This window comes from Eubalaena glacialis, unplaced genomic scaffold (assembly GCF_028564815.1).
Source record: "Eubalaena glacialis isolate mEubGla1 unplaced genomic scaffold, mEubGla1.1.hap2.+ XY H_3, whole genome shotgun sequence".
Classification (NCBI taxonomy): domain Eukaryota; kingdom Metazoa; phylum Chordata; class Mammalia; order Artiodactyla; family Balaenidae; genus Eubalaena; species Eubalaena glacialis.
This window is the reverse complement of record NW_026871157.1, coordinates 1,953,239-1,979,038: the sequence shown is the minus strand read 5'-3', so window position 1 is coordinate 1,979,038 and position 25,800 is coordinate 1,953,239. Positions and strand designations below refer to the sequence as shown.

General features: G+C 35.4%; 1 protein-coding gene across 1 annotated transcript in view; it reads left to right on the top strand.

The window, feature by feature from the left end:
• LOC133083007 (lysine-specific demethylase 6A-like) overlaps window positions 1-25,800 on the top strand; it is a 157,723-nt gene that overhangs the window by 45,239 nt on the left and 86,684 nt on the right. Inside the window, exons 4-7 of the mRNA XM_061179670.1 lie at window positions 683-732; window positions 14,604-14,662; window positions 17,047-17,167; window positions 25,453-25,507. Coding sequence (XP_061035653.1) covers window positions 683-732; window positions 14,604-14,662; window positions 17,047-17,167; window positions 25,453-25,507 — 285 coding nt within the window. The remainder of the gene's footprint in view (window positions 1-682; window positions 733-14,603; window positions 14,663-17,046; window positions 17,168-25,452; window positions 25,508-25,800) is intronic.

The window sequence follows — 25,800 nt, the reverse complement described above, 5'->3', positions numbered from 1 at the left end:
TTTGACACCAGGGACCGGTTTCGTGGATTTTTGCATGGATGGGGGGTGGGATGGTGGGGTACTAGTTCGCGGCCCCGGGGGTTGGGGAGCCCTGGCTTATGTGACTTCCTATTTACCTTTTTACCTTATGTGCCTTTTTTTTAGGCTGACAGGAACTTCTTTATGTGATTCCAGACTTTTTGTGCCTTTAGATGGATTAGGGAGTGTGGGAATAACCATCTTGGAATTGTATTGAAGCTAGTAGCCCAAGATGATGTTGATTATGTGAAAGGAAGCACCAGAAACAAGGGTTTGTTACAGCTCAGGTTTTATCTTTCTGGAAAGTGTTGGATTCTGAGAAAATTCATTGTAGTGTGTAAAAACAGCCTTAGAAAATTTTCATGACATTTGGTTGATTACGGAGATCAAGTGAATTAAAGTAAGTGCCAAGGTTTTACATTTTTCTAAGTGCAAGGATGAGATTTTATGATGGTTTATATACCTGATATCCTGTAGGTTATTTATTTTTCCATTATAATTATTATTTCCATAGGTGATTAACTTGGTAGGGCATAAACTTTAAATTGTTTGCTGTTTATATAATTGTGGAGAGGCGGGAATGATGGGCAGCTTGTATTAAAATCTGTGTTGTGGATTTTTAAATAGGACATAATTGGACTAATAACTATTTTCCCTTTTTCAGCATTATCTGCTTATCAGAGATACTACAGTTTACAGTCTGACTACTGGAAGGTTAGTGCACCTTTGAATACCGATTTTATTTTCTTATTTTGGGGCAAATTATACGAAATACTAATTCTAAGTAGGGAACATGGAAAGGGGGAGAAAGGTATTTTGTGCCAGCTGTTTTATGTGAAGTATATTGTTCGTAATTAGTATTTTTCTGACGAATTAAAAAGACATTCTAAGTTTGATACTTTAATAACAAAATCAAGTAAAAAAATCTGTTCCTTTTTAAAGTTTGTAGCTGGGAATAGATGAAGGATGCATAATGGTGATTCTAAAGATGGGTGAATGAGGCTAAAAGGCTAAAAGGCTATGGTTGGATCTCTGGGGAAAATTAAAGTCATCCATGTTAGAAAATCTGTCTAAGTAAGAATGGCGTGTAAGGATAAATTATCCACTGTGTTATCTTAATTTAAGCAGTAAAGTTAAACTAGCTAGCAGATTAATCTTTCAATGCATATGTGCTTTCAAGTATGATACAGATAGCTAAATAGGTTGCTAAATAGATTGCTTTTCAAAACAAATTTATCTTATAATAGGATATAATCTATAATATCCATTTTATATATAACTTTTATGAGAATTAGTTACAGGTAGTGTTATGTTACCTGCAAAGAAATTTTAGGTTACCCAAGGAGTTTGAAAACCCATGTGTTGACCCCTTATGTAACTGAAAGTGTTGCTGGCTTTTGTGAAGTACTTGGAGTAGAAAGAAACAGTTAAGTATGAAGGTTTATTTAATCCAGAAACATTCACATAAGTTTATTTAGATTTACTACTATTATTTTTTGATAACAGTATTATAGAAGTATGATTCATCTACCATAGAATACACCCATTTGAAGGGTACAGTTTAATGATTTTTAATATATTCACAAAGTTTGTGTATCCTATACCACATTTGATTTTAGACTATTTAAATATTTTTATCATACAATAATGAGAACATGTATTCTCTCTCGCAGTCCTCCATGATCCCTTTCTTAAGAAAGTGATCATTTACTTTGTGTTTCTACATGTTTGTCTAGTCTGGACTCTTTTTGACTTAGTGTTTTCAAGGTATGTGTCTGCTGTAGCATGTATCAGTAGTAGTACTTCATTCCTTTTTAGAACTATAAATTACAATTTATGGATATTAACTTTATTTATTCCATCAGTTGATGGACATTTGCTGTCTCTCCTCCTTGGCTATGAATCGTGCTGCTCTGAACATTTGTGTCCCTGGTTTTGTTTGAAGACATATTTTCATTCCTTTTGGAAGTATACCTCAGAGTTGAATTTGCTGTGCTGTTAACTTTTTGATCTGTTAAACTAATTTCTAGAGTGATTCCACCATGTTACATTCTGACACTAATTGTAGGAAGACCCCATTTTCTCCATATTCTTGCCAACATTTGTTCTGTCTTTTCTAAATTCCACCATCCTAACGGGTGTAACATGTTTTCTCACTTTAGTTTTCATTTTCATTGCCCTGATGCCTAACTGTTTGGACATTTTCTTGTTTGTTTGTTGGACATTGGTGTTTGTTTGTTTTGAGAAATGTCTATTCAGATTCTTTGCCCCTTCTAAATTGAGTTGCAATATTATTTATATATCTAGTTGACTTGCTGATGTTTTCTTATTCTCTAGGTTGTCTTGTTTTCATGTTTAATAGAGTTCTTTGAGGCACAAAAGTTTTGTTATGAATTCCCATATAACTTTTTTTTTCTTTTGTTGTTTGTACCGTATATCCAGTACCAATCCAAGTCATAAAGATTTATCCACATTCTTCTTTTAAAGGTTTTGTAGTTTTAGCTCTAACTCTTAGGTTCTTGATCATTTTAAGTTAATTTTTTTTGTGTGGTGTAAGGTAAGGTTTCAACTTCATTGTTTTGCATGTGGATATGTAGTTGTCCTGGCAGTGTTTGTTGAAAAGAAAATTCTTTCCCCAACTGGATGATCTTGACACTGTTGTCACCAGTCTTGGCCACAAATCTGTTGGTTTATTTCTAGACTTTCTGTTCAAAGAAACAGAAAACAGTTTATTTCTAAACTTTCTGTTCTGTTGATCTTTTATGCCTGGTTTTGTGTTGGTACCACACATTACAGCCTATTTCTTTTAAACTACTTGTATCTTTGAATGTAAATTTTGTCTTGTGGATAACGTATAGTTGAACCATATTTTATTATAAATAGAATTATTTTCATAATTTCACTTTACTTTTTTAATTTTTGAAAAAATATTTATTTATTTATTTATTTTTGGGCTGTGTCGGGTCTTAGTTGTGGCATGCGGCATCTTTCGTTGTGGTGTGTGGGCTTCTCTTTGGTTGTGGAACGTGGGCTCCAGAGCGTGTGGGCTCAGTAGTTCCAGGACGCAGGCTTAGTTGCCCTGCAGAATGTGGGATCTTATTTCCCCGACTAGGGATCGAACCTGTGTCCCCTGCATTGGGAAGTAGACTCCCCACCACTGGATCACCAGGGAAGTCCTTCACTTGACGCTTATTTCTGTTTTTTTAAACATTTATTTTATTTATTTATTTATTTTAGGCTGCATTGGGTCTTCGCTGCTGCGCTCGGGCTTTCTCTGGTTGCGGTGAGCGGGGGCTACTCTTCCGTTCCGGTGTGCGGGCTTCTCGTTGCGGGGCTTCTTGTTGCGGTGGCTTCTCTTGTTGCAGAGCAGGGGCTTTAGGCTTGCGGGCCTCAGTAGTTGAGGCTTACAGGCTCTAGAGCGCAGGCTCAGTAGTTGCGGCACACGGGCTTAGTTGTTCCACTGCATGTGGGATCTTCCTGGACCAGGGCTCGAACCCATGTCCCCTGGCATTGGCAGGTGGATTCTTAACTGCTGCACTACCAGGGAAGCCCTCTTAGCTATCTTTTATCAAGTTGAAGTTTCTTTCTAATTTTATTCAGTTATGTTTTTTTCATCATGAAAAGGTGATGTGTTTGGTCAAATTTCTTTTTTGTGTCTATTGAGAATTTGATTCTTAGTTTGACTTATTGGTTATTCAGGAATGTATTCTTTAATTTCCACATTTCTTTCTGGTATTATTTTTTAAAATTTCATTTTGTGTTCAAAGAATATACTTCATATTATTTCAATTTTTTTTTTTAAAATTATTATTATTTATTTATGGCTGTGTTGGGTCTTCGTTTCTGTGTGAGGGCTTTCTCTAGTTGTGGCAAGTGGGGGCCACTCTTCATCGCGGTGCGTGGGCCTCTCACTATCGCGGCCTCTCTTGTTGTGGAGCACAGGCTCCAGATGCACAAGCTCAGCAATTGTGGCTCACGGGCCTAGTCGCTCCGTGGCATGTGGGATCTTCCCAGAACCACTGCGCCACCAGGGAAGCCCTCAATTTTTTTTTACTCAGATTTATTTTGCAGCATAATATTTGTTCTATCTTGGAGAATGTTTAATGTGCATGAGAGGAATATATATATTCTGTTTTTATTTGAAGTATTCTCTAAATATTTGTTAAGTTTGGTGGGTTAAAGTTTTGTTTAAGCTATCTATTCCCTTTGTGTTCTTTCTCTCTGGTGGTTCCATCTATATTGAATATGAGATTAAGTCTCCAGTTACTGATGAATTGCTTATTTTGGGGGTCATTTTTATAGGTTTTGTGTCATGTGTTTTGTTGGGTGCATGTATCAGAGTTGCTATGTATTTTTGATGGATAAATTATTTTATTTAAATTTTTCTTCCAACTTTATGGAGAAATAATTGACCTGTGCATGTATCACTATTTGTTTAAGGTGTATATTGTGTGTTGATGTGGAAAATTTATACACAAAGCATTTGAAACTGTAGCGTTAGCCAACATCTCCATGTCACGTAATTATTTTTATTGTCCTGCTTTATTTCTACTAACGTTCTTTGGTTTTGAAGAATTTTGTTTGGTAGTAGTATAGCCATTACAGAATTTTTATTTATTTGTTTAATTTTATTTTTGGCTCTGAGTCTTAATTGCGGCACGTGGGATCTTCGTTGAGGCACACATGATATTTGGTTGAGGCACTCAGGCTCTTTGTTGCAGCAGAGGGCTTCTCTCTAGTTGTGGTGTGTGGGTTTTCTCTTCTCTAGTTGTGGTGCACAGGCTCCAGGGCGCGTGGGCTCTGTAGTTGTGGTATGTGGGTTCCAAAGCGTGTGGGCTCTGTAGTTTGCGGCACGCAGGCTCCCTAGGTGAGGTGGAGGAGCTCAGTAGTTACGGTGCGAGGGCGTAGTTGCCCCGTGGCATGTGGAATCTTCATTCCCTGAGCAGGGATTGAATCCCTGTCCCCTGTGTTGGAAGGCAGATTCTTTACCACTGGATCACCAGTGAAGTCCCCAGAATTTTTATAATCAGTGTTTTCATGATTCATTGCTTTTCATCTTTTTATTTACAGTCTGTTTTTCAATCTAAAGTATGTCTTCTGGGACTTCCCTGGTGGCACAGTGGTTAAGAATTCGCCTGCCAATGCAGGGGACACGGGTTCGAGCCCTGGTCAGGGAAGATCCCACATGCCACGGAGCATCTAAGCCCGTGCGCCACAACTACTGAGCCTGCGCTCTAGAGCCCGTGAGCCACAACTACTGAGCCCACGTGCTGCAAATACTGAAGCCCGCGTGCCTAGAGCCTGTGCTCCACAACAAGAGAAGCCACTGCAATAAGAAGCCTGCGCACCGCAACGAAGAGCAGCCCCTGCTCGCCGCAGCTAGAGAGAGCCTGCGTGCAGCAACGAAGACCCAATGCAGCCAAAAATAAATAAATAAAATAATTTTTTAAAAAAGTATGTCTTCTGAAGACAGCATACAGTTGGATCTTTTAATTTTATCCAGTCTGATAATTTGCGTGTTGATTATTTAATCCAATTTTGTCTAATGTTATTATTAAAATATTGTATATACATCTGCCATTGTACTTCTTTTGTATGTCTCTTTTTCTTCTATTCTTGTTTTACTGCATGAAGCAGATTTTTAAAATTAATTTCAAGTTTTTTCATTATATGTTTTTGAGTTATTTTCTTAATGGTTGCCCTAGTGCTTACCATGTATATATCAAGTTATATGACTTTACCTTGATTTATACTAAACTAGTTTCTATGAGATATAGAAATGATACTCTTAATATGACATTATGTACTTGCGTTCTTTTATTTGTTGCACCGTCAACAGGTATGTTGAACTATGTATGAACTATGTAGTAGTATGTTGTTATGATATTATGTAATTTGTTGAGGTTTAAGAAGAAAAGATGGTATGTTTGGCTTTTGTATTTTAGCCTCTTAAGTTCCCATATCTGTTTGTCTTCATTTGTTCTTGTATATCTGCTTGACCATCTTGAGTCTTTTCTGTAGTCCAGTATAGCTTTGTTCCCAGCTTAACTCATTTGTTCTGTCATTAAGTTATATTACTATATATTAATTGGCATAATAATACAATTATATGGAGAGCTGGTTTTTAAATCAGTTAGAAGGAAGGAAAGAAAAGAAATACATATGCAGTCTGCTGTGTCCCATACCTGCATAATTAGATGTTAAACAACCCTCCCCCTACCCCCGTTTTTTGGCTTTGAAAAACTGACATGGACACTTGTTCTAAGCCTAAAGAACTTCACTAGAATTTGTTGTAATATTTATTGTAAGGTGGGTGTGTTTGAAGTGGATTCTTTCTCTCTCTTTTATAATCTACGAATATTTAGCTTTCATAGTTGAAAACTCTGCTAGGATAGAAGATTCTTGGTTGGCAGTTTGTTTTCTTTGAGCACTTTGATTATGCTATCCCACTGCCTTTCACCATCGTAGTATCTGAGGAGAAATCAGCTTAATCTGATTGGTTTTCTGTTTTGTTTTGTAAGAGAGTTTTTTTCTCTTGCTGCTTTCAAAATTTTCTCCTTGTGTTTGATCTTCAACATTTTCTACTGTGATCTGTCTCTGAATGTCTTTTCGTTTATTCTACTTGAGTTTTAATTGTGCTTACTGATTTACAGATAAAGTTTTTTCTGAAATTTGGGAAGTTTTTAGCTGTTTACTACTGAAATACTTTTTTTCTGTCTTTTCTCTTTTCTGGCATGCCTACATACGTTGGTACACTTAATGGAAAGTGCATAGCACAGGCTCTTTCCCCAGCCACGTCTGTCATTGTCCAACAGGCACACGACAAAATTTTAATGGAGGCAGAGACAAAGTGTTGCATGGGATCAGCACCATGGGCTTTCACTCACCAATGCCAGTGCCCAGTCTGTCAGCAACAGACAGTAACATTCAATTCCTGATATGGCATCATTCCCTAAGGTGTTCACGTAGCTTCTCAATGCCAGGTTGATTACAGTGGACTGCTTCCATCATGAAAGAGTCAGTATTTTGTCGACACTGGAATAGAAATTTGCTGGCATTACCAATTTGCCTTCCCTGCAGACAGTGCTTCTGTCAAAACTGACATCCGTGGATTTACAGAATGCTTTATCTAATATTGTGGTAATCTACACAGAATTGCTTCAGAGTAAGGAACTAACTTCACAGGAAAAGAAATACAGCAGTGGACTCCCATGTTACGAAATTCAGTGATGTTAACCATTTTCCCCATTATCCTGAAACAGCAGCTGGCTTGATAGAGAAGTGAAAGGGCCTTTTGAAGACTCAGTTACAGTGCCAGTTATGTGGCAGTATGTTGCAAAGCTGGGGCAGGGTTCACCAAGAGATTTATAATGCTCTGAATTGGTGGTGTTTTTCTAATAGCTAGCATTCATGGGTCCAGCAATCAAGACAGTGGAATTGGGAATGGCACCCGCCATTACCCTGGTTATCCAATAGCAGCATTTTTGCTTTTTGTACCCACAACTTCATGCTAGAATGACTGAGAGGTGTTAGTTCCAGAGGAAGGAATTCTTCCACAAGGAGACAAAAATAATGATTCCCTTGAAGGGGACATTAAGATTATCAAATAGCCTTTTTTCATTTCATTTTCATGCCTGTGACTCATCAGGCAAGCAAGGGAGTTACCTTGTTGGTGTTTCTGTAGTTGTTGTTCGTTAGTTTTTCAAAGGAGGATAAGAATTAAAGTGGAAAAACATTGTTTTTCAGTACTGTTGCAGTTGGGGAAATGATATTCAATGTAGAACGGGGGTCAGTTCTGATTACAGCCTGAGCAAGTAGGAATTTATTGCCAAGGAGCCCTGTAAGGGTCAGCCTTTGGAAAATTACTAAAAGAAATAACAAGGCAGTTTGCGCTAAGCCATCCTCATCAAGGTGAGTAGTGGAGGATGAGGAACCCGGATTAAATACTGCGTGTTTCACATACACAGGATGAGCCACTTTTGCTAAACCCACTTAATGTGGTTCTTGCGATTTTAGAAGGAAATGTGCAGATGTGCTTAGGAACAGGTTCAGGAATCTGACCTATAGTTTGGTTAGTTCCCACTATTGTTTAAAGGAGTGAAGAGACATTCTTCTTTCTTAGAACAATGTTAGTTCATTTCTTGTTCTATAGCCTTTTGTACATTGAGGACCAGCTGAATATGAATAGCCTGTTGAGTATTGGTAATAGAAGTTACATTGTACATTCAGGGCTAGGCAGTAAGCATTTAAGGAGGGGCGAATTTATGTGAAAATAACAGAAAAACAAAGAATAAATGTTAAAAACCCAATTTCTGATTCCAGAGGACAGTTAGTCAAGATTTGTAGATGATGGGCTCAAAGCATCAGTAGATGGTAGAGTGTGGACAACAGGGGCAATACATAGAATTACTGGTTTGAGTTGTGATGACAAACTTTATGAGAGGACCAGTCAGTAGTAGGCATGAAGTTTGTTCATTAATGATCAGTTATGGTAATATTCTTGAAGTTTATATGATGTTGTGTAGCATCAGCTTTCAGGGCTCTGGGTAAAAGGCTGTTTCACTTCATAATTATTCCAAGTCAGAATGGAGAAAATTTGGAAGCACCAATTTAGAGAGGTGTAAATTGGAGGAATTGAGTATTTGTCAAGGACTGGTAAATATGCAAGACTGAATCCAAAGGTTGCATTATAGTTTTCCATTGTAAACATATTTTTTTCACCACCTATTTTATCAGAGAATCAAGGTCAGAATAATTTGTTTACAGAATTAGTAGTTTCATTAAATTTTGCCTGATTATTTTTTTATAAACAACAGATTTATTTTTAAAAAATAAATTTATTAAAAAAAATTTATTTATTTGTTTTTGTTTTTATTTATTTTTGGCTTTGCCTGATTATTTACATAGAGGTGGCAAGAATAGTAACTGGTCACAAATGTCTTTTCTTCCTGGAACTTTTCATAAGAAATTTCAGACTAGACTTTTAAAAGCCTCTTATGTCTAGGAAGTCAAGCCAGGAACTTACCACTACATTTTGCCTGCAATGTAGAGGTTTGGTTGAATTCTTTTGTCTTGTGTTCCCGAAATATCCTAAGGTTCATGGGCCTACCAGGAAGTGACCTTCCTTACTTCTCTGATAAGGTATGGAACTCTGTTAGGCAGGTTCAGGCCAGTTTTTCCAAAAGCAGCTTTGTAAGCAGTGGCTCCTTAGTTCCTTCAAGCTCTTGGATCATATGTGATTCAGTGCACATACCATTCTCAGACATTCCAGTCAGAGCCTTGGTGTTATAATCAGTGTTTCCAGTAGAGTCCTTTACAAGAAAAAGAGATTCTTTTTGAATTTATGCAAATAATTATATTTTCATTAAAAATAAGAATACTCAGTTTTCAAATTGTAGAAGAGCAGGTAGGGAGAAAAAGTAACTATTGTATCTTTGTTCACAAAGAATTACTTTATAAATTTACTTAATTATACATAGATTAAGAGAAAAACGTTTTCTTAAATCTTGAATACAAACATTAAAACACCAACAGTGTTTCAAATAAACTCATCAGAAATTATAATGGTCTTAATCAATTTATTCAAAACCATGAAATTAATTCTTGTTCAGCTTTTTCTTGGGTTAGCAGTTTTATGACTCCATTATCTTCTTCCTTACTTTTGGAAATACTTACACTTGAGACATGGTCTCAAAATTACTCCTGGATGCCACCACAAAGCATTCCTGCCTCTAGCTGATTATAAACACTTTCTAAGAAGAATCAAAGTGAAATAATAACTGTGACTTAAAGTTCTGATTAGAGTTCATTTGATAAGGAAAGTTATTTCTATGCATATATCTTAAGATAATAACTGGACAACGAGGGCATTGGCCAAATTCTGGAATGATTATGGAATATCTGTATAGCAATCCTTCCAGTGCACCTGATTGTACACTTTCCTTGGAAGAAGTAACAGTCATTTGTGCAATTATATAGCGATTCATTAGCTGTGTCCATTGGTTTGACTAGATGGTCAGGGACGTGGAAGGAGGATGGTTGAAAATTGTTCTGAAGAGAATTTGGGGAAAAGCCATTTGTACCTCTCTGAATGAGGGAAAAAACATAAAGGTATTTGTGTTACATGTGAAATACTTGCCAGAGGGTCACCTTAGCTGAGGATCATTTTAATAATCAAGTGGATATAATGACTGGTTATGTGAATAACAGTCAGCCTCTTTTCCTGGCCAACCCTGTGATCACCCAGAGGGCTAATGAATAATGTGGACACAGTGGCAACCATAGAGGCTTTGCATGGTCTCAGCAACATGGATTTCATTCACCAAGGCTGTATGACCACCACTGAGTGTCCAGTTTGTGAGCAGCAGAGATCAACACTGAGTTCCCCATATGGCACCATTTTCTAGAAAGATCAGCAAGCTATCTGATGATAAATTGATTACCTTGGAAAGAACAGCACTTTGTTATTACTGGAATAGACATGTAACATTGTATAAATTTATGGTGTACAACATAATTTTTAAAAATACATTTATTTATTTGGCTGCGTTGGGTCTTAGTTGCGGCACGTGGGACCTTCATTGCGGCACGCGGCATATTTAGTTGCAGCATTGGGGGATCTTTTTGTTGTTGTTGTTGCAGCACGTGGGATCTTTATTTGTGGCATTCGAATTCTTAGCTGGGGCATGTGGGATCTAGTTCCCTGACCAGGGATGGAACCCCTACCCCCTGCATTGAGAGCGTGGAGTCTTAGCCACTGGACCACGAGGGAAGTCCCCCAACATAATGATTTGATACATTTCACATATACACATATATACACATACATGTCTGTGTTTACCTTATATAGCTACAGTTTTTTCTGTGAGAAGTTTTAACATCTAATTTCTCAGTGACATTTCAAATATATACTACAGAATTGTTGATTATAGGAATTACATCCCTAGAATTCACTTACTTTATTATTGGAAGTTTGTACCTTTTTACTGCCTTCACGTAATTACTTTCCCTCTCCTTTGGCAAACACCAACCTGTTTGTTCTGTTTCTGTGAGCTTGTTTAAAAAAATTCCACTTGTAAGTGAGGTCATGCAATATGTGTCTTTCTCTGTGTGAATTGTTTCACCTAACATAATACCTTCAAGATCCATCCATGTTGTAGAAAATTGGAAAGTTTTCTTCTACTTTTTTTTTTAATAACCTTTTTTTAAAAAAAAATTACTTGTTTTATTTGTTTACTTTTGGCTGCGTTGGGTGTTTGTTGCTGTGTGCGGGCTTTCTCTGGTTGTGGCCAGCGGGGGCTACTCTTCCTTGTGGTGCGCGGGCTTCTCATTGCAGTGGCTTCTCTTCTTGTGGAGCATGGACTCTAGGCACGCAGTCTTCAGTAGTTGTCTCACGTGGGCTCAGTAGTTGTGGCGCACGGGCTTAGTTGCTCCATGGCATGTGGGATCTTCCCGGACCAGGGCTCAAGCCTGTGTCCTCTGCATTGACAGGCAGATTCTTAACCACTGCGCCACCAGGGACGTCCCCTCTTCATCTTCCTCTTTTTTTTTTTTTTTTAATAAACTTGTAAAAATATAAAAACTGTTGTTAGACCTGCAACTATGCATTAAAAAGACCATGAGTCCAGTTTGGATGCTGTACCATTGCTTCCTGATCTTAGCTACAGTATATATACTTACAAATACATCATTGTTTTCCCTTTTCTTTGAAAAGTTAGCAAATTTCCTTGGTGTCTTTCTCTTTTTCGTTAAGAAATTTGTTATTTTATCTTGAGAGTAGGTGTGCCACAGGTAGTACTGGGGTGCTTGTGTAACAGACACTTCCTTGTTCACAGAGATCCCAAGGAATACATAATTGTCAAACTCCATTGATTTTCAGAGCTAGGTGATCCTTGGGGTGGCAGCCTTAAAAACTGGGGCACTAGATATGTGGTCCAAACGCTTTGTTTTCGCTCCCCAGGGAGAAGCTTGGAGTTGGACGTTATCTCAAGATTTTAAGAGGGGGTATGGTGGGGGTGGGGCTTACTGCGAGAGTGTGTCTTAGCCTTTCCCACCCATTTCAGTTTTTTCCGTTGCCCAGTGTGTAGGAGATGCTCAGTTTGGATTTCGCTCAGGGAGTTAATCCATGTAGTTTTATATGTGCTCTGATGCTAGCAGTAGGAAAAGCCAGCAGCCCTCCTATCCCTTCATCCTGGTGACATTCAGCCACTTTTTTTTTCTCTTCTAGCTGGGCTGTGTATCTTGCAGGTTCTTAGCTCCCCGATCAGGGATTGAATCTGGGCCTTTGGCAGTGAAAGCATGGAGTCCCAGCCACGTCCCCCCCACCCCCCACCCCCGCCCTGTTAATACAAACACATTGTATATAGGTTGATGGTAAACCACATGAAACTATAATTTCTTTTTTTTTAAGGTATTTTTTAAAAAAACATTTTATTTATTTATTTTTGGCTGCGTTGGGTGTTTGTTGCTGTGTGCGGGCTTTCTCTAGTTGTGGTGAGCGGGGGCTACTCTTCATTGTGATGTGCAAGCTTCTGAGGCGGCTTCTCTTGTTGCCGGAGCACAGGCTCTAGGCGCGTGCGGGCTCAGAGGTTGTGGCTCACGGACACCAGATTACAGGCTCAGTAGTTGTGGCGCACGGGCTTAGTTGCTCCGCGACACGTGGGATCTTCCCGGACTAGGGCTCGAACCTGTGTCCCCTGCATTGGCAGGCAGTGTTAACCATGTGCCACCAGGGAAGCCCTATAATTTCTTAATTAGGGTTTGTGATAGACACTGACACAGACTAGGCATATTTCAGAGATATTAGGGGTTCACCCAGACCACTGCAATCAAGCAAATACTGCAGTAAATTGAGTCACACTAATTTTTTTGTTTCCTAATGCTTAAAAAACGTTGAATTTACACTGTACTGTAGTCTTATTGAGTGTGCAGTAACGTCAAAAAAACAATGTATATACCTTTATTTAAAAATACACTGTAAATCAACTATACTTCAATAAAAATAAAATAAATCAATTCAGCGTAGCAAAAAATAAAATCAAACAAAGGTAAGTAGTTTAACAGTAAAATAAAAAAATAAAAATACTTAGTTGCTGAAAATTATCTGAGCTTTCAGTGAGTCATAATCCTCTTGTTGGTGGAGGGTCTTACCTTGATGTTGATGGCTGCTAACCAATCAGGGTGATGGTTGCTAAAGTTAGGATGGGTGTGGCAGTTTTTTAAAGTAACTCCACAATGAAGTTTGCCACATTGATTGACTCTTTCCTTTCACAAGGAGTTTCTCAGTAATATGTAATGCTGTTTGATAGCATGATGTTTTACCCACAGTAGAACTTTCAAAATTGCAGTCAGTTTTCTCAGACTCTGCTAGTGCTTTATCTACTAAGTTTATGTAATATTCTAAATTCTTTTTTGTTATTTCAGCAGTCTTCACAGCATTTTCACCAAAGTAGTTTCCATCTCAAGAAACAGCATTCTTTGTTCAGGCATAAGGAGCAACTTCTCATCTGTTCAAGTTTTATCGTGAATTACAACAATTCAGTCACATCTTTAGGCTCTTCTTCTAAATTCTGGTTCTCTTGCTATTTCCAACTCATCTGCAGGTATTTCCTGAACTGAAGCCTTGAACTCCTCAAAGTCATCCATGAGGGTTGGAATCAATTTCTTCCAAACTCCTGTTAATGTTTTGAGCTCTTTCCATGAATCGTCAATGTTCTTTATGACATCTGGAAAATTCCTCCTTTTCTGTAGGATGTCTTTTCATGTTTTTAATTGTTTCTTTTGCTTTGTAGAAGTTTTCAAGTTTGACATAGTCCTATTTGTTGACTTCCAATTTTGCTATTTGTGTTTTTTGTGTCATATCCAAAAAACATTGCCAAGACCAAGGTCAGGGAGCTTCTTTTCTGTATTTTCTTCCAGGAAATTTCATGGTATCAGACCTTATGTTTAAATCTTTGATCCATTTTGATTTAATATTTACGAGTAAGATAGGACTACAATTTTAGTATTTTGCATGGGCTTATCCATTTTCCCCAGCATCATTTTTAAAGAGGTGAAGAGTCTGTCCTCTTACAGTTGGGCATTCTTGGCTCCCTGTGAAATATTAGTTGACCATAAATGTGGGGGTTTAATTCTGGTCTCTTTATTCTGTTCCATTGGTCTATGTGCTAATATTTTTATACCAGTTACCATACTGTTTTTCTTAGTGTAGCTTTGTAGTATAGTTTGATGTCAGGAAATGTGATAACCTTCACCTTTGTTCTTCACTCTCTGGATTGCTTTGGCTATTTGGGAACTTTGTGGTTTCACAGAAATTGTAGGAGTTAAAAAAATTATTTTCATTGTGGGCTTGTTTAAAAGGAACTGAAAATATTTCTCCAAGTTCTTTGGCTTCTGCATTATGTGTTGGCTCATGACTTCATTGTTTCTTTTAATCATATTGTAAGATAGGATAGAATTTTTAGAACTAAAGAACATTTTATGTATTATGTTTCTACTTAATAACATAAAGTAGACATAAAAGCTTTTAAATGGCGCTTTTTTTTTTTTTTTTTTTTTTTTTTTTTTTTTTTTTTTTTTTTAAACAGAATGCTGCCTTTTTATATGGCCTTGGTTTGGTTTACTTCTATTACAATGCATTTCACTGGTAAGTTGACTTACATCAGATGTTTTCCCACTTTGTGTGTGTGTGTGTGTGTGTGTGTATGAGAAACACATAAAATATTTTAATGTCAGTAAACTCTCATTTCATTAGTTGTGTATTACCTTTGTAGGTTCAAATCAAGTCCAGCCCTCATTCCCTCCACTCAGCACATTTGCAAACACCTTCTGATACCCAGTAACTAGTAACTTGATTATAAACTCTCAATTTCCCACAATAGGAATAATGATACCTCCTTCAGTGTTGAGGATTAACTATGATAGTAATGTGTACGATTTTGTAAACAGTAAAGTATAGGAAACTTTTTTGGTCTTGTCCTTTTTTTTTTCATTTAAGTGCTATGAGAATTCAAAGGAAGGCGAGTGAGTACACCACCTGTGTTTGCAACCATGTCCTGTAGGTCATTCCTAGTATTAATAGAGTCCTTAAGTATATACTGACCAGTATTTGATATGGTTTCCCAAATGTGAATGAATATTCAGCTTTTAGTTGTATGACTTTTCGTGTATATTATTTTTCTTACTCCTTGGCTTTTTGGGAAATTGTTTATGCCATATTCAGAAGTACTGCATTGTTTGTTACATGAACTTGTAGGTTATAGATGTTACAACTTCATTTTATGAACTGTGTATTTCTTTGAGAGATTTTAAACTTAAGTCAACTTACCTTTTGTATTGAATGAGGACAATTTTAAGGTCTCTGTGAATTTCCTGAAAATCCTATTCACAGAACTCACTATTCTGAACTTTTAGAACTAGAAAAGATCTTAGAGATCATTTTGTTTTAATTTTAAAATTTTGTTGATGGGGGAAATAAGATGTGTTATTTTTATTTAGTGTTACTTGAACTATTTAGTAGTGGAAGCAGGCCTCATGTTCAGGACTCTAGTCTAATAATTGAAAGCATATTCCATACTTAGAGAAAAGAAAGATTTTCTTTCTTCTTTTGTTTTTGAACGAAACTATCACTGGCATTGGGTCATGGACTTGTGATCACTTACAAATGAGAAGAGGACAGATGGTTATGGAAACCAGTAATAGGAGTTATAAAGTTTGTAGGGAGATGTATTTAGAAATAAGGTTTTAAGTTTTTCTAAATAGAATAATTTATTGTACTTTGCCTTATGTCAAGATGGAAAAATGGATATTTAAAAATCATTATTGGCAGTTGTTGTGCAAATAGATACAGTCATTTCAGCTAGCCAGAACAAATTAAGGTGAAATCCAGTATAAGGCTGGGAACAAAGAACTGTACATTTTAGATACAGAGAAGTGTGATTCACATTGAACAGTTTTCATGTAGTTATAACTTTTGAACCCCCTTAGATTGAAGATAGGAATGTACAATCAGGAAGGAGATAAGTCTATAGATTGAAAATATTAATTGCTTGATATGTGTGACAGTGTTAAGTTAGTTGTGTGAAAGATGATTTTAAATTTTAATAACTCATCTGTAAATGATATCTCTATATTTCCCAGAGAAAATCTTCCTTTCAGAATACTTGTTTTTGCAATAAATGTGTGTATAACCACAGCATTTGACAAGTAGGATCTTAACTGAAGTAACTTACTAAAGACATGTGGTGTGTTGCTTGGTACTAAATTGTGATATGACTGTTATTTTCATCTTTCTATAATAAAAAGAGAATTGACTTTGGAAACATTTACAGTCCTAAATAGTGACCTCTGAGGTTTTTAGAGTATAGAATAATTGAAATTCAAAATAGACTTTTTTCTTCTTTTTCTGTCTCTTCCAAGCACTTAAATATATTCAGAGTATATCCAGCATATCTGGATTTTCTCCACTGATAATAAGGACCTGTTAAAAAGACAATAATCAAGACAGAATAGCATTAGGACAAACGTAGGCAAATGAAGGCTGAAGTAGATGATAGAAGTCAGAAGCAGTCCTGTAAACACGGGTCCTTGATTTATGATAGAGGTGGCACTGCTTTCTGTACAGTAGGAATCCCATATGGAAAAGATAAATATTAACCCCTATTTGAATCACGTCATACTTAAAATAGGTTCCAAGCTGAATGTAAACCAAAATGTGGCAGGTAAAAGTAAGGCTTCTAACAGTGGATATATATGGAGCAGTATAGAACCAAGGTTAACACTCTTACCTTTTGCCATTTTAAAAGCTTTCTTACTGTCTTCTTCTCTAAGTTGATTCAGAGAATTTTAAATTGTTTATTTACATTGAAAATATTATTAAATATTTAAATATTGCCAAATAATTTGAGGAAGTTAGTTACCTATTTACATTCATAGTGTTTTTATAAAGTTATAATTTGTTTTATTGTATTTTTTGTACTTCCAAAGCAAATACAGTTAATCTTACAGTTTCTTGTGTCTGTATTCTTCAAGGGCAATTAAAGCATTTCAAGAGGTGCTTTATGTTGATCCCAGCTTTTGTCGAGCCAAGGAAATTCATTTACGACTTGGGCTTATGTTCAAAGTGAACACAGACTATGAATCTAGTTTAAAGGTAGGTGGTTTGGGCTTTTCCTTGATATGCACTATTTCATTTGTGTGTGTGTGTGTGTGTAGAGTGTGGGGGTTAAATGTTAAGAATATAGAGAAATAACTGGAAGTTATATTACTGCTATTAAATGAATGAATTTAGGATATGAACTTAAAAAGGAAAAAAAGGATTGGATATCGGGGTACAAGGCAGACATGGTGCTAAGATACGCAGAAGAACTTTTAAGTGCTTTAGATTTTTGTTTTTGGTTTGTCTTTTAACAAAATATAAATATTGATGTTGGTGATAAGGAGACACTGGAGGTTTTTATTTCATTTTTGAGTATGTAAAACACTCTCCAATATGTGACTGGCACTGTAGAGATGAAGAGGTGGTTAGTGATGCTGTATCTGTGATCTAATTATTGACTGTTCTTTCCTGTGGGTCTGATGAAATCTGCCCATTTTTAATAGCATGGTATGTGTCATGGCAAAATTATTTAATAGATTTGTTATCTTTTAAGGCTTGTGGACTGCTAGTTGGTGAACATAAACATCATTGGAAAAGAATGGTACATTATTGTTAAATACTTTGATTGTAATGGAAATTTGATTTGCCATTACTTAACATTTTTAGGAGTTTCTGGGTTTGTGCTGTCATTTTATGTTTTCCAAGGGTTTTTAATGAGAATGAGGCTTCCCTATATATCAGAAGCATTGCTCTTTGAAAGAATTCAAGTTTCTGGAGAAAAAACGTTTTGAGAATTTATGACTATTTAGAATGTTTGCTCTTTTCCTTATAGATGTGAATTGTAGAGTATATTGATTACAGAGGTGGTGTGCATATGTGTGTGTCACATACTCTGAACTCATTAACAAGGAAAATGCTAAATAAAGGCTACTTAAAAACTGATGCGATTGCAGGTCCCCTAAACTGCCAGCCTCAAGGTTAGTGATTTGGCAGAGGTCAGTGAACTCAGAAAACAGTTTTATTTATGGTTATGGTTTATTTACAGTGAAAGAAAATAGATAAAAATTTTCAAAGGAAAAAGACACCAAAAACAGAGTCAAAAGTGCAAAAGTCCACTTGTCCTGTCTCATTGCAGTCATATCGATAACACTTAATTCTCCCTGAAATGATGTTTAGTTACATGCAGGGAGTATTCCCAAGCCTTTCCAGGGTTTTGTTCTTTTCCATGAAATGTGTATATGTGTATAATATTGACGTTTGGTAATATAGAAAGGGAGAGAGCCAGCTGACTGACCTTAGTTTTAGTTGCTTAATCACCAGCCACTTTAGACATCAAACTGTAATGTTGTTAGAATGAATTATCTTGATGACCCAAGGTCCTAGGTATACAAAGGTACACTTGCAAGGCAGGATATTCTAAAGGTTTAGAGATTCTCTCTCAGGAGTTGGTCAAGGCTAGAGCTTTTTTTTTTGGATAGGCAGGGTTTCAACAACCCAGACCGGCTGAGTTAATTCCTTACTGCACTCTGTATTCATTCAGTTCCTTAATTCTTTCAGGTTTTAAAATATTAAGTGCCTCAAACTATCTCTGCATTTTATGGGTTTATATAGGAGTGATACTGAGGACACATAGAAACTCAACCAAGAACATTAAAAACCATTGCAAGTGGACTGTAAAGAATTTAGATCACACACTGGTCAGAGATCAGTGTAGCTGAGGAATAAGTCCAGAGTTAAATGCACTTGGTGCAGAGAATGGGATTAGGTTTATCAGTTATTTGTTAAGATTAGAATAGAGTTTATGAAACTGTATACTGTGAGGTGTCAGTGGATTTAAAATGTAAAGAAAGTACAGTTTTGGCACCTTGTAGATTTTAACCCCTTCTTTCATTTATACATTCACAGTGTATAAATTAGCCTATCAAAAATGTTAACATGTCATATGGCAGAAAATAAGTTAAATGTGGTATAATTTTTTTGTAATGTAGTTGTCATCATATAGCAGCATTTTAGGTGTTTTCTGAAAATATGTTGGAGGGCAAAAGAAAATTGTCAATATGTAAAATATCCTTTAATTAGGCAGAGCAGAGTTAGATAACATTCATTGGTTTGTTGCAAGTGTTTTGGCTTACTCTCGCATAATGGAAACAGTGTTGTATCCACTTTTATTTGTTTACGCTTAGGTAAAGAGTAACAGACATTCAAATGATGTTGATTTTAGCAGAAAATTTTGGGGCATGCAGTTTTCTTTTTCTTTCTTTGTGCCATTTCCCCCTTATTTTAAACTCTGATAACTCTGATTTTGTTGTATGAAAGAATGTTAGGATGTTTTTGACATTAATATTTCTTTTTTAATGAAGTATAGTTGATATACAGTATTATATTAGAAAGAATGTTAGGATGTTTTTGACATTAATGTTAGGATGTTTTTGACATTAATGTTTCTTTTAATTCTTTTAATATTCTTTGACATTAATATTTCTTTTTTAATGAAGTATAGTTGATATACAGTATTAGTTTCAGGTGTACACCATAGTGATGCAGTATTTTTACAGATTATACTCCATTAAAAGTCTTTACAAGAAAATGGCTATAATTCCCTGTGCTGTGCAATATATCCTTGTTGCTTGTCTCTTAATCCCACACCCCTAATACGCCGATGCCCCCAATCTCTCTTCCCACTGGTAACCACTACTTTGTTTTCTATATCTGTGAGTCTCTTTCTGTTTTGATATATACATTTGTTTATATAATTTTTTAGATTCCATATGTAAGTGATATCATATGGAATTTGTCTTTCTCTTTCTGACTTAACTTCCTTTAGTATGATAATCCCCAGGTCCATCCATGTTGCTGCAGTTGGCATATTTCATTCTTTTTATGGCTGAGTAACATTCCACTGTATATATGTACCACATCTTTTTTATCCATTCATCTGTCGATGGGCATTTAGGTTGCTTCCAAGTCCTGGCTGTTGTAAATAGTGCTGCAATGAACATTGGGGTGCATGTGTCTTTTTGAATTAGAGTATTCTCAGGATATATGCCCAGGAGTAGGATTGACTGCTGGGTCATATGGTAGCTCTGTTTTCAGTTTTTTGAAGGAACCTCCGTACAGTGGTTTCACCAGTTTACATTCCCACCAACAGTGTAGGAGAGTTCCGTTTTCTTACATCCTCACCAACACTTGTTATTTGTAGTTTTTTGATGATAATCATTTTGACAGATGTGAGGTGATACCTTGTTGTTTCAGTGTGCATTTCTCTAATAATTAGTGATGATGAGCATCTTTTCATGTGCCTGTTAGCCATCTTTATGTCCTCTTTGGGAAAATGTCTGTTCAGGTCTTCTGCCCATTTTTAAATTTCTTTTTTTTTTTGCAGGGGGATGTTCAGTTATATGAGCTGTTTATATAGTCTGGATATTAACCCCTTGTTGGTCATATTGTTTGCAGATTCCATAGGTTGTCTTCCACCCCACAACCCCTGTCTCTGGCACTTAGTAATCTGCTCTTTGTATCTATGAGCTTGATTTTTTTTTAAAAATTATTTTTTAATTGTTTATTTTTAAAATTCCACGTAAAAGTGAGATCCTTTGGTATTTGGCTTTCTCTGTCTGATGTATTTCACTTGGCCTAATACCTTCTAAGTGTATGCATGTTGCTTCAGATGGCAAAGTTTCATTCTTTTTTTATGGCTGAGTAATTACATGTATATACATACACTCACGTACACACACACATACACTTACATACACACATGCATGCACACCACATCTTCTTTAACCATTCATTTGTTGATGGATACTAGGTCACTTCCATATTTTGGCTATTGTAAATAATGCTGCTGTGAACATTGGGGTGCATGTATCTTTTTGAATTAGTGGTTTTGGTTTTTTTGGATACATACCTAGGAGTGGAAATACTGGGTCATATGGTATTCTGTTTTTAATTCTTTGAGGAATCTCCATACTGTTTTTCATAGTGGCTACGCCAGTTTACATTCCCACCAACAGTGCCCAAGGGTTCCCTTTTGTCCACATCCTCACTAACATTTGTTATTTGTTGCCTTTTTCATAGTACACATTCTGACAGGTGACACTTAATTGTGATTTGGATTTGCATCTCCCTAATGATTCATGATGTACATCGTCTTTTCATGTGCCTGTTGGCCATCTGTATGTTTTTAGAAAAATGTCTGTGCACGTCTTCCGTCCAGTTTTTAATCAAACTGAATATGGGGTTTTTTGCTGTTGAGTTGTATAAGTTTTTTATATATTTTGGATATTAACTGTGTATCACGTACATGATTTGCAACTGTATCCCATTCAGTACACTGCCTTTTAATTTTGTTGATGGTTTTCTTTGCTGTGGAGAGGCTTTTTAGTTGGAAGTAGTCCCACTTGCTTATTTTTCACTTTTGTTACCTTTGCTTTTGCTGTCAGGATTTGGTGTCAAGATTTGCAGAATTATTGCTGTTTGAAAATATTTAACATTTTATGTTGTTTGGGGTTTGAAACAGTAAAAGCATTAATTTTCCTGCTGCTTTCAAAAGTTTGTGGACTTTTTTTTGTTTTAGGATCTTGAATACTGAGAGAGAAAATGTAGGCTGGGCAATTCGAATTATACAAATCTCTCTGCTGTTTTAGAGTTTTAGTATAATAGTAATACTGAAATACTGTCATCTCTTTTAAGATCAGTTTATTTCCTTTGATGACTCATTTAGGAAGGGTCTGTTTTCTCACATAACATTTTAATATGTTTTCAAGGTCAGTTAGACTTAAAAATGTACTACAGTACAAAGTGGAACAGTTATGCTGCTCTTTCTGTTAGAGGAAAGCTGTTATTAAATCTATTTTGTTTTAAATAATATACATATTTTAAAATAGTTTTGTCTTGGCTCTGGTAGCACAATAAGGATATGTATTTGGCTTTGCAGAATAGATGAAAATGAAAGCAGTATTCAGAGTGTTCAAATGTTAGATATGCCTGAGTAAAAAAGGTTTTTTCCCCCATTTTGGTTGTATTATTAACTTAAAATTTTCAGATCATAGTAAATTTTCATGCAATTAAAAAAAAAAGCTAGAGTCACAGATATAGAAAACAAACCTATGGTTACCAAGGGGGAAGGGAGAAAGGGATGGATTGGGAGATTGGGATTGACATATACATAATACTATAAATAAAATAGGTAACTAATAAGGACCTACTGTATAGCACAGGGAACTCTACGCAGTACTCTGTAATGGCCTATATGGGAAAATAATTTAAAACAGAGTGGATATATGTATATGTATAACTGATTAATTTTGCTGTATACCTGAAACTAACACAACATTGTAAATCAGCTATACTCCAATAAAACTAAAAAAAAAAAAAAAGTACAGGGAATTCACATATACCCATCAGACAATTTCATTCAGTGGTAATATTTTGCATAACTATAATATCTTATTACAACCAGGATTGGGCATTGATAAAGTCCAAAACTTTTGTTTTTTGTAGCATTGTATCCTCTGCATCATTTTGTGCATTTTTGACTCTGTTTATAGAAAGAATAATGCATTTGCTGTTTAAGGGCCACATGCATTTTAATAAATTAATCCATTTCAGAATATGTTTTACATAAGTTTTTAAAATGTACTTCATATAGGCTAGCATAAATTTTTTCTAGTATTGTTTTTTAATTATTGTGCAGAAATACACACTACATGATACTGTTTTCAACATTAAACTGTATCAGTTAAAATATACAATTTAGTGGCATTGATAATATTCACAGTGTTGTATAACCATCATCACTATCCATTTCCCAGAATTTTCAGTAACATGTAAAAACTTCTGTTCACATTAAACAATAATTTCCAGTCCTTTTTCCCCCCTCTAGGTTCTGATACCCTTCTGTTCTAATTTCTGTTTCTATGAACTTGACAGTTTTAGGTACCTGATACAAATGGAATCATATGTTACTGTGTCTGGCTTATTGCACTTAGCTTAATGTTTCTAGGATTCATCCATGTTCTAGCATATATAAGGCTTCCTTTTTATGGTAAATAATATTCAATTGTATGTATATAACACAATTTTTTCATTTATTCATCTGTTGATGGACTTTCAGGTTTTTCTATATTTTGGCAGTTGTGAAGAATACTGTTATGAACGTTCACGTATGAGTGTTTTTTTGACTCTGATTTTTCAGTTCTTTTGGAAATACACCTAGAAATCTAATTGCTGAATTGTATCATATATTTAACTTTGTGAGGATTGCTATACTTTTCACACTGCCTGCACATTTTACATTCTTATCAGCAATGCACTACGATTCCAGAATCTCTACCTCCTTGCCAAAACCTCTTTTCCATTTCTTAAAAAAGTAATAACCATCCTCATGGAAGTGAATTGATATTACCTTTGGTTTTTTCACTTGCATCTTTTCCTGTGCATTTGTCTTCTTTGGAGAAGTGTACACCAAAGTCCTTTGCCCGGATTTGAATTCCATTCTTTGATTTCTTCTTGTTGAGTTATAGGTGTCTTTATATAGTCTGGATATTAATCCCTTATAAGAGCCATAGTTTCAAATATTTTCTCCCAGTAATAGTTTCTTTTGATGCATAATAGTTTTTAATTTTTAAGAATCCTAGTCTTCTTTTTTCTTTTGTTGCCTGTGCCTTTGGTGTCCAAGAAATTATTGGCAAAACCTTTTGTCATGAAAATCTTATCCTGTATTTTCTTCTAAGAGTTTTATAGTTTAATTCCTCATGTTTATGTGGAAGATAACAGTCTACCTTCATTCTTTTCCACGTGGCTATTTCACAGCTACCATTTGTTGAAAAGGTTGTCCTGTGTATGGTGTGTGAGCATAATAGGCTGTGTGTACCACCTACAGTGTTCTTTCCAATGATTCTTTTTATAGCCATTCTTTTGTTACAATATCAGATAGCAAGCATTAATTTTGTTGTTAGTTACAGCTAGTTGAGGAAGCATAGTTATGTACTCAATGATCCCACATTGATTCTCCATAGAAGTATGATTCTTAAAACTTGCTGAAGAAGATTTCTTTTCACGAACAAGGCAGTGTTTAGACTACATGTCCAACTTGGCATTTTAAGTGTCAGTATGTCTATCATATGAATTGTAGATAGGAATGACATTTATGTAGTTGATTGTTTAATGACTTGTCCTTTGGTTACCTAATGGTATTATAGTTGATTATTTTAACTGTTGAATGATTAATGGAGACTCTGAAAATTGAACGTATATTTGTGGGAATAGTTTGTAGGATAGTTGATGGGGGCTTGCTTATTCCTGTTTCATTTAAGTTAAAAAAAATTTTATTACCTGTTTTCTCTGCTTAAGTAGTTTATAACTCTGACATTTATATTGATAATTAATAGAGGTCATTTGTTATTCAGTGTTTTTCAATGACAGCTAGTGTTTTCATGTTTTAATGTTATCTGTGATTTTAGTAATGTCTCTGTAGACAGACACATGAGTGAGTAATTAAATATAATATCTAATATATATATTAATTATACATTATGTTTTCTATTTACTGTCATATTAACTAATACTGGTTACTAAGTAATTTCTTAGTAATGATCTGTTAGTTTTTATATATATTAATATACATCTAACATTTATCTATAGACAGTTATATATATATTTACATTCTGCATACACTTATTTGATATAAGTAGGATGTTTTAATATTTTATGAATGATTCTACATGCTTTACACACAATTTACATACCTTTTAAAAGAACCAACTATATTTCAGAGATGAATTTCAACATGGGTTATGGTTTTTAAATATCTTGAAATATAGTGGTATTGAAGAAGGAATAAGCCTATATGACTTATTCTTTAGGAGATATCTAATAGTATTGTTTCATTTCTAAAGTCCAGATCTCATTTTAAGATAATCACTGATGTTTTAAAAGATACCATTGGGCTTTATAGATTTTTGTATGGTGAATTGAAACGCATCGAATTTAAACATTTCTATAACAATTTTTTTCTTTACTTGAATACTGAAATATTCTTCTTTTTTTAACCTAATAAAAATAGACACAGGATAAGTAGGTAAAGTAGTAGTTTTTAGTAGTAGTAGTAGCTTTCCCCCCACATCCTCCCTTCTTAACTATCCTATGGAAATACTTCGATAACACTTTGTTTCCACAATAGATTTTGAATCATAGTAATTTTATTTGGTTGGCTATTATGTTTTAGTTATATAACGTGGTTTCATTATACATGTTAGACTGATAAAGACTGAAATATAAAAGTTGACTTTATGCATCTCTAAATTTAGCACATTAATGTCTTCACTTTTTTCTTACAGCATTTTCAGTTAGCTTTGATTGACTCTAATCCCTGTACTTTGTCCAGTGTTGAAAGTAAGTATTTCCACATACAATAGTTTTTTGTCTTTTTGAGGAACAGAATATCCATGAAACGTTTCAAATTATGACCATGAATACCTTTTCAGATACTCTATATCTTTGTTTCTGTTGGTTTTTGAGAACAAGAATGGGAGAACACAATCCTGATTCAGAGACTTTAGGATAGTTGATCAGCATAATCACTTGATAACTGTAGAAATCCCTGGTTTCTCACAGAGCACTAACATACAGTGATTGCTTACCTTTTGCTGGGTATTATTGGTGGTAGGCATTACTATCTTGTAGTG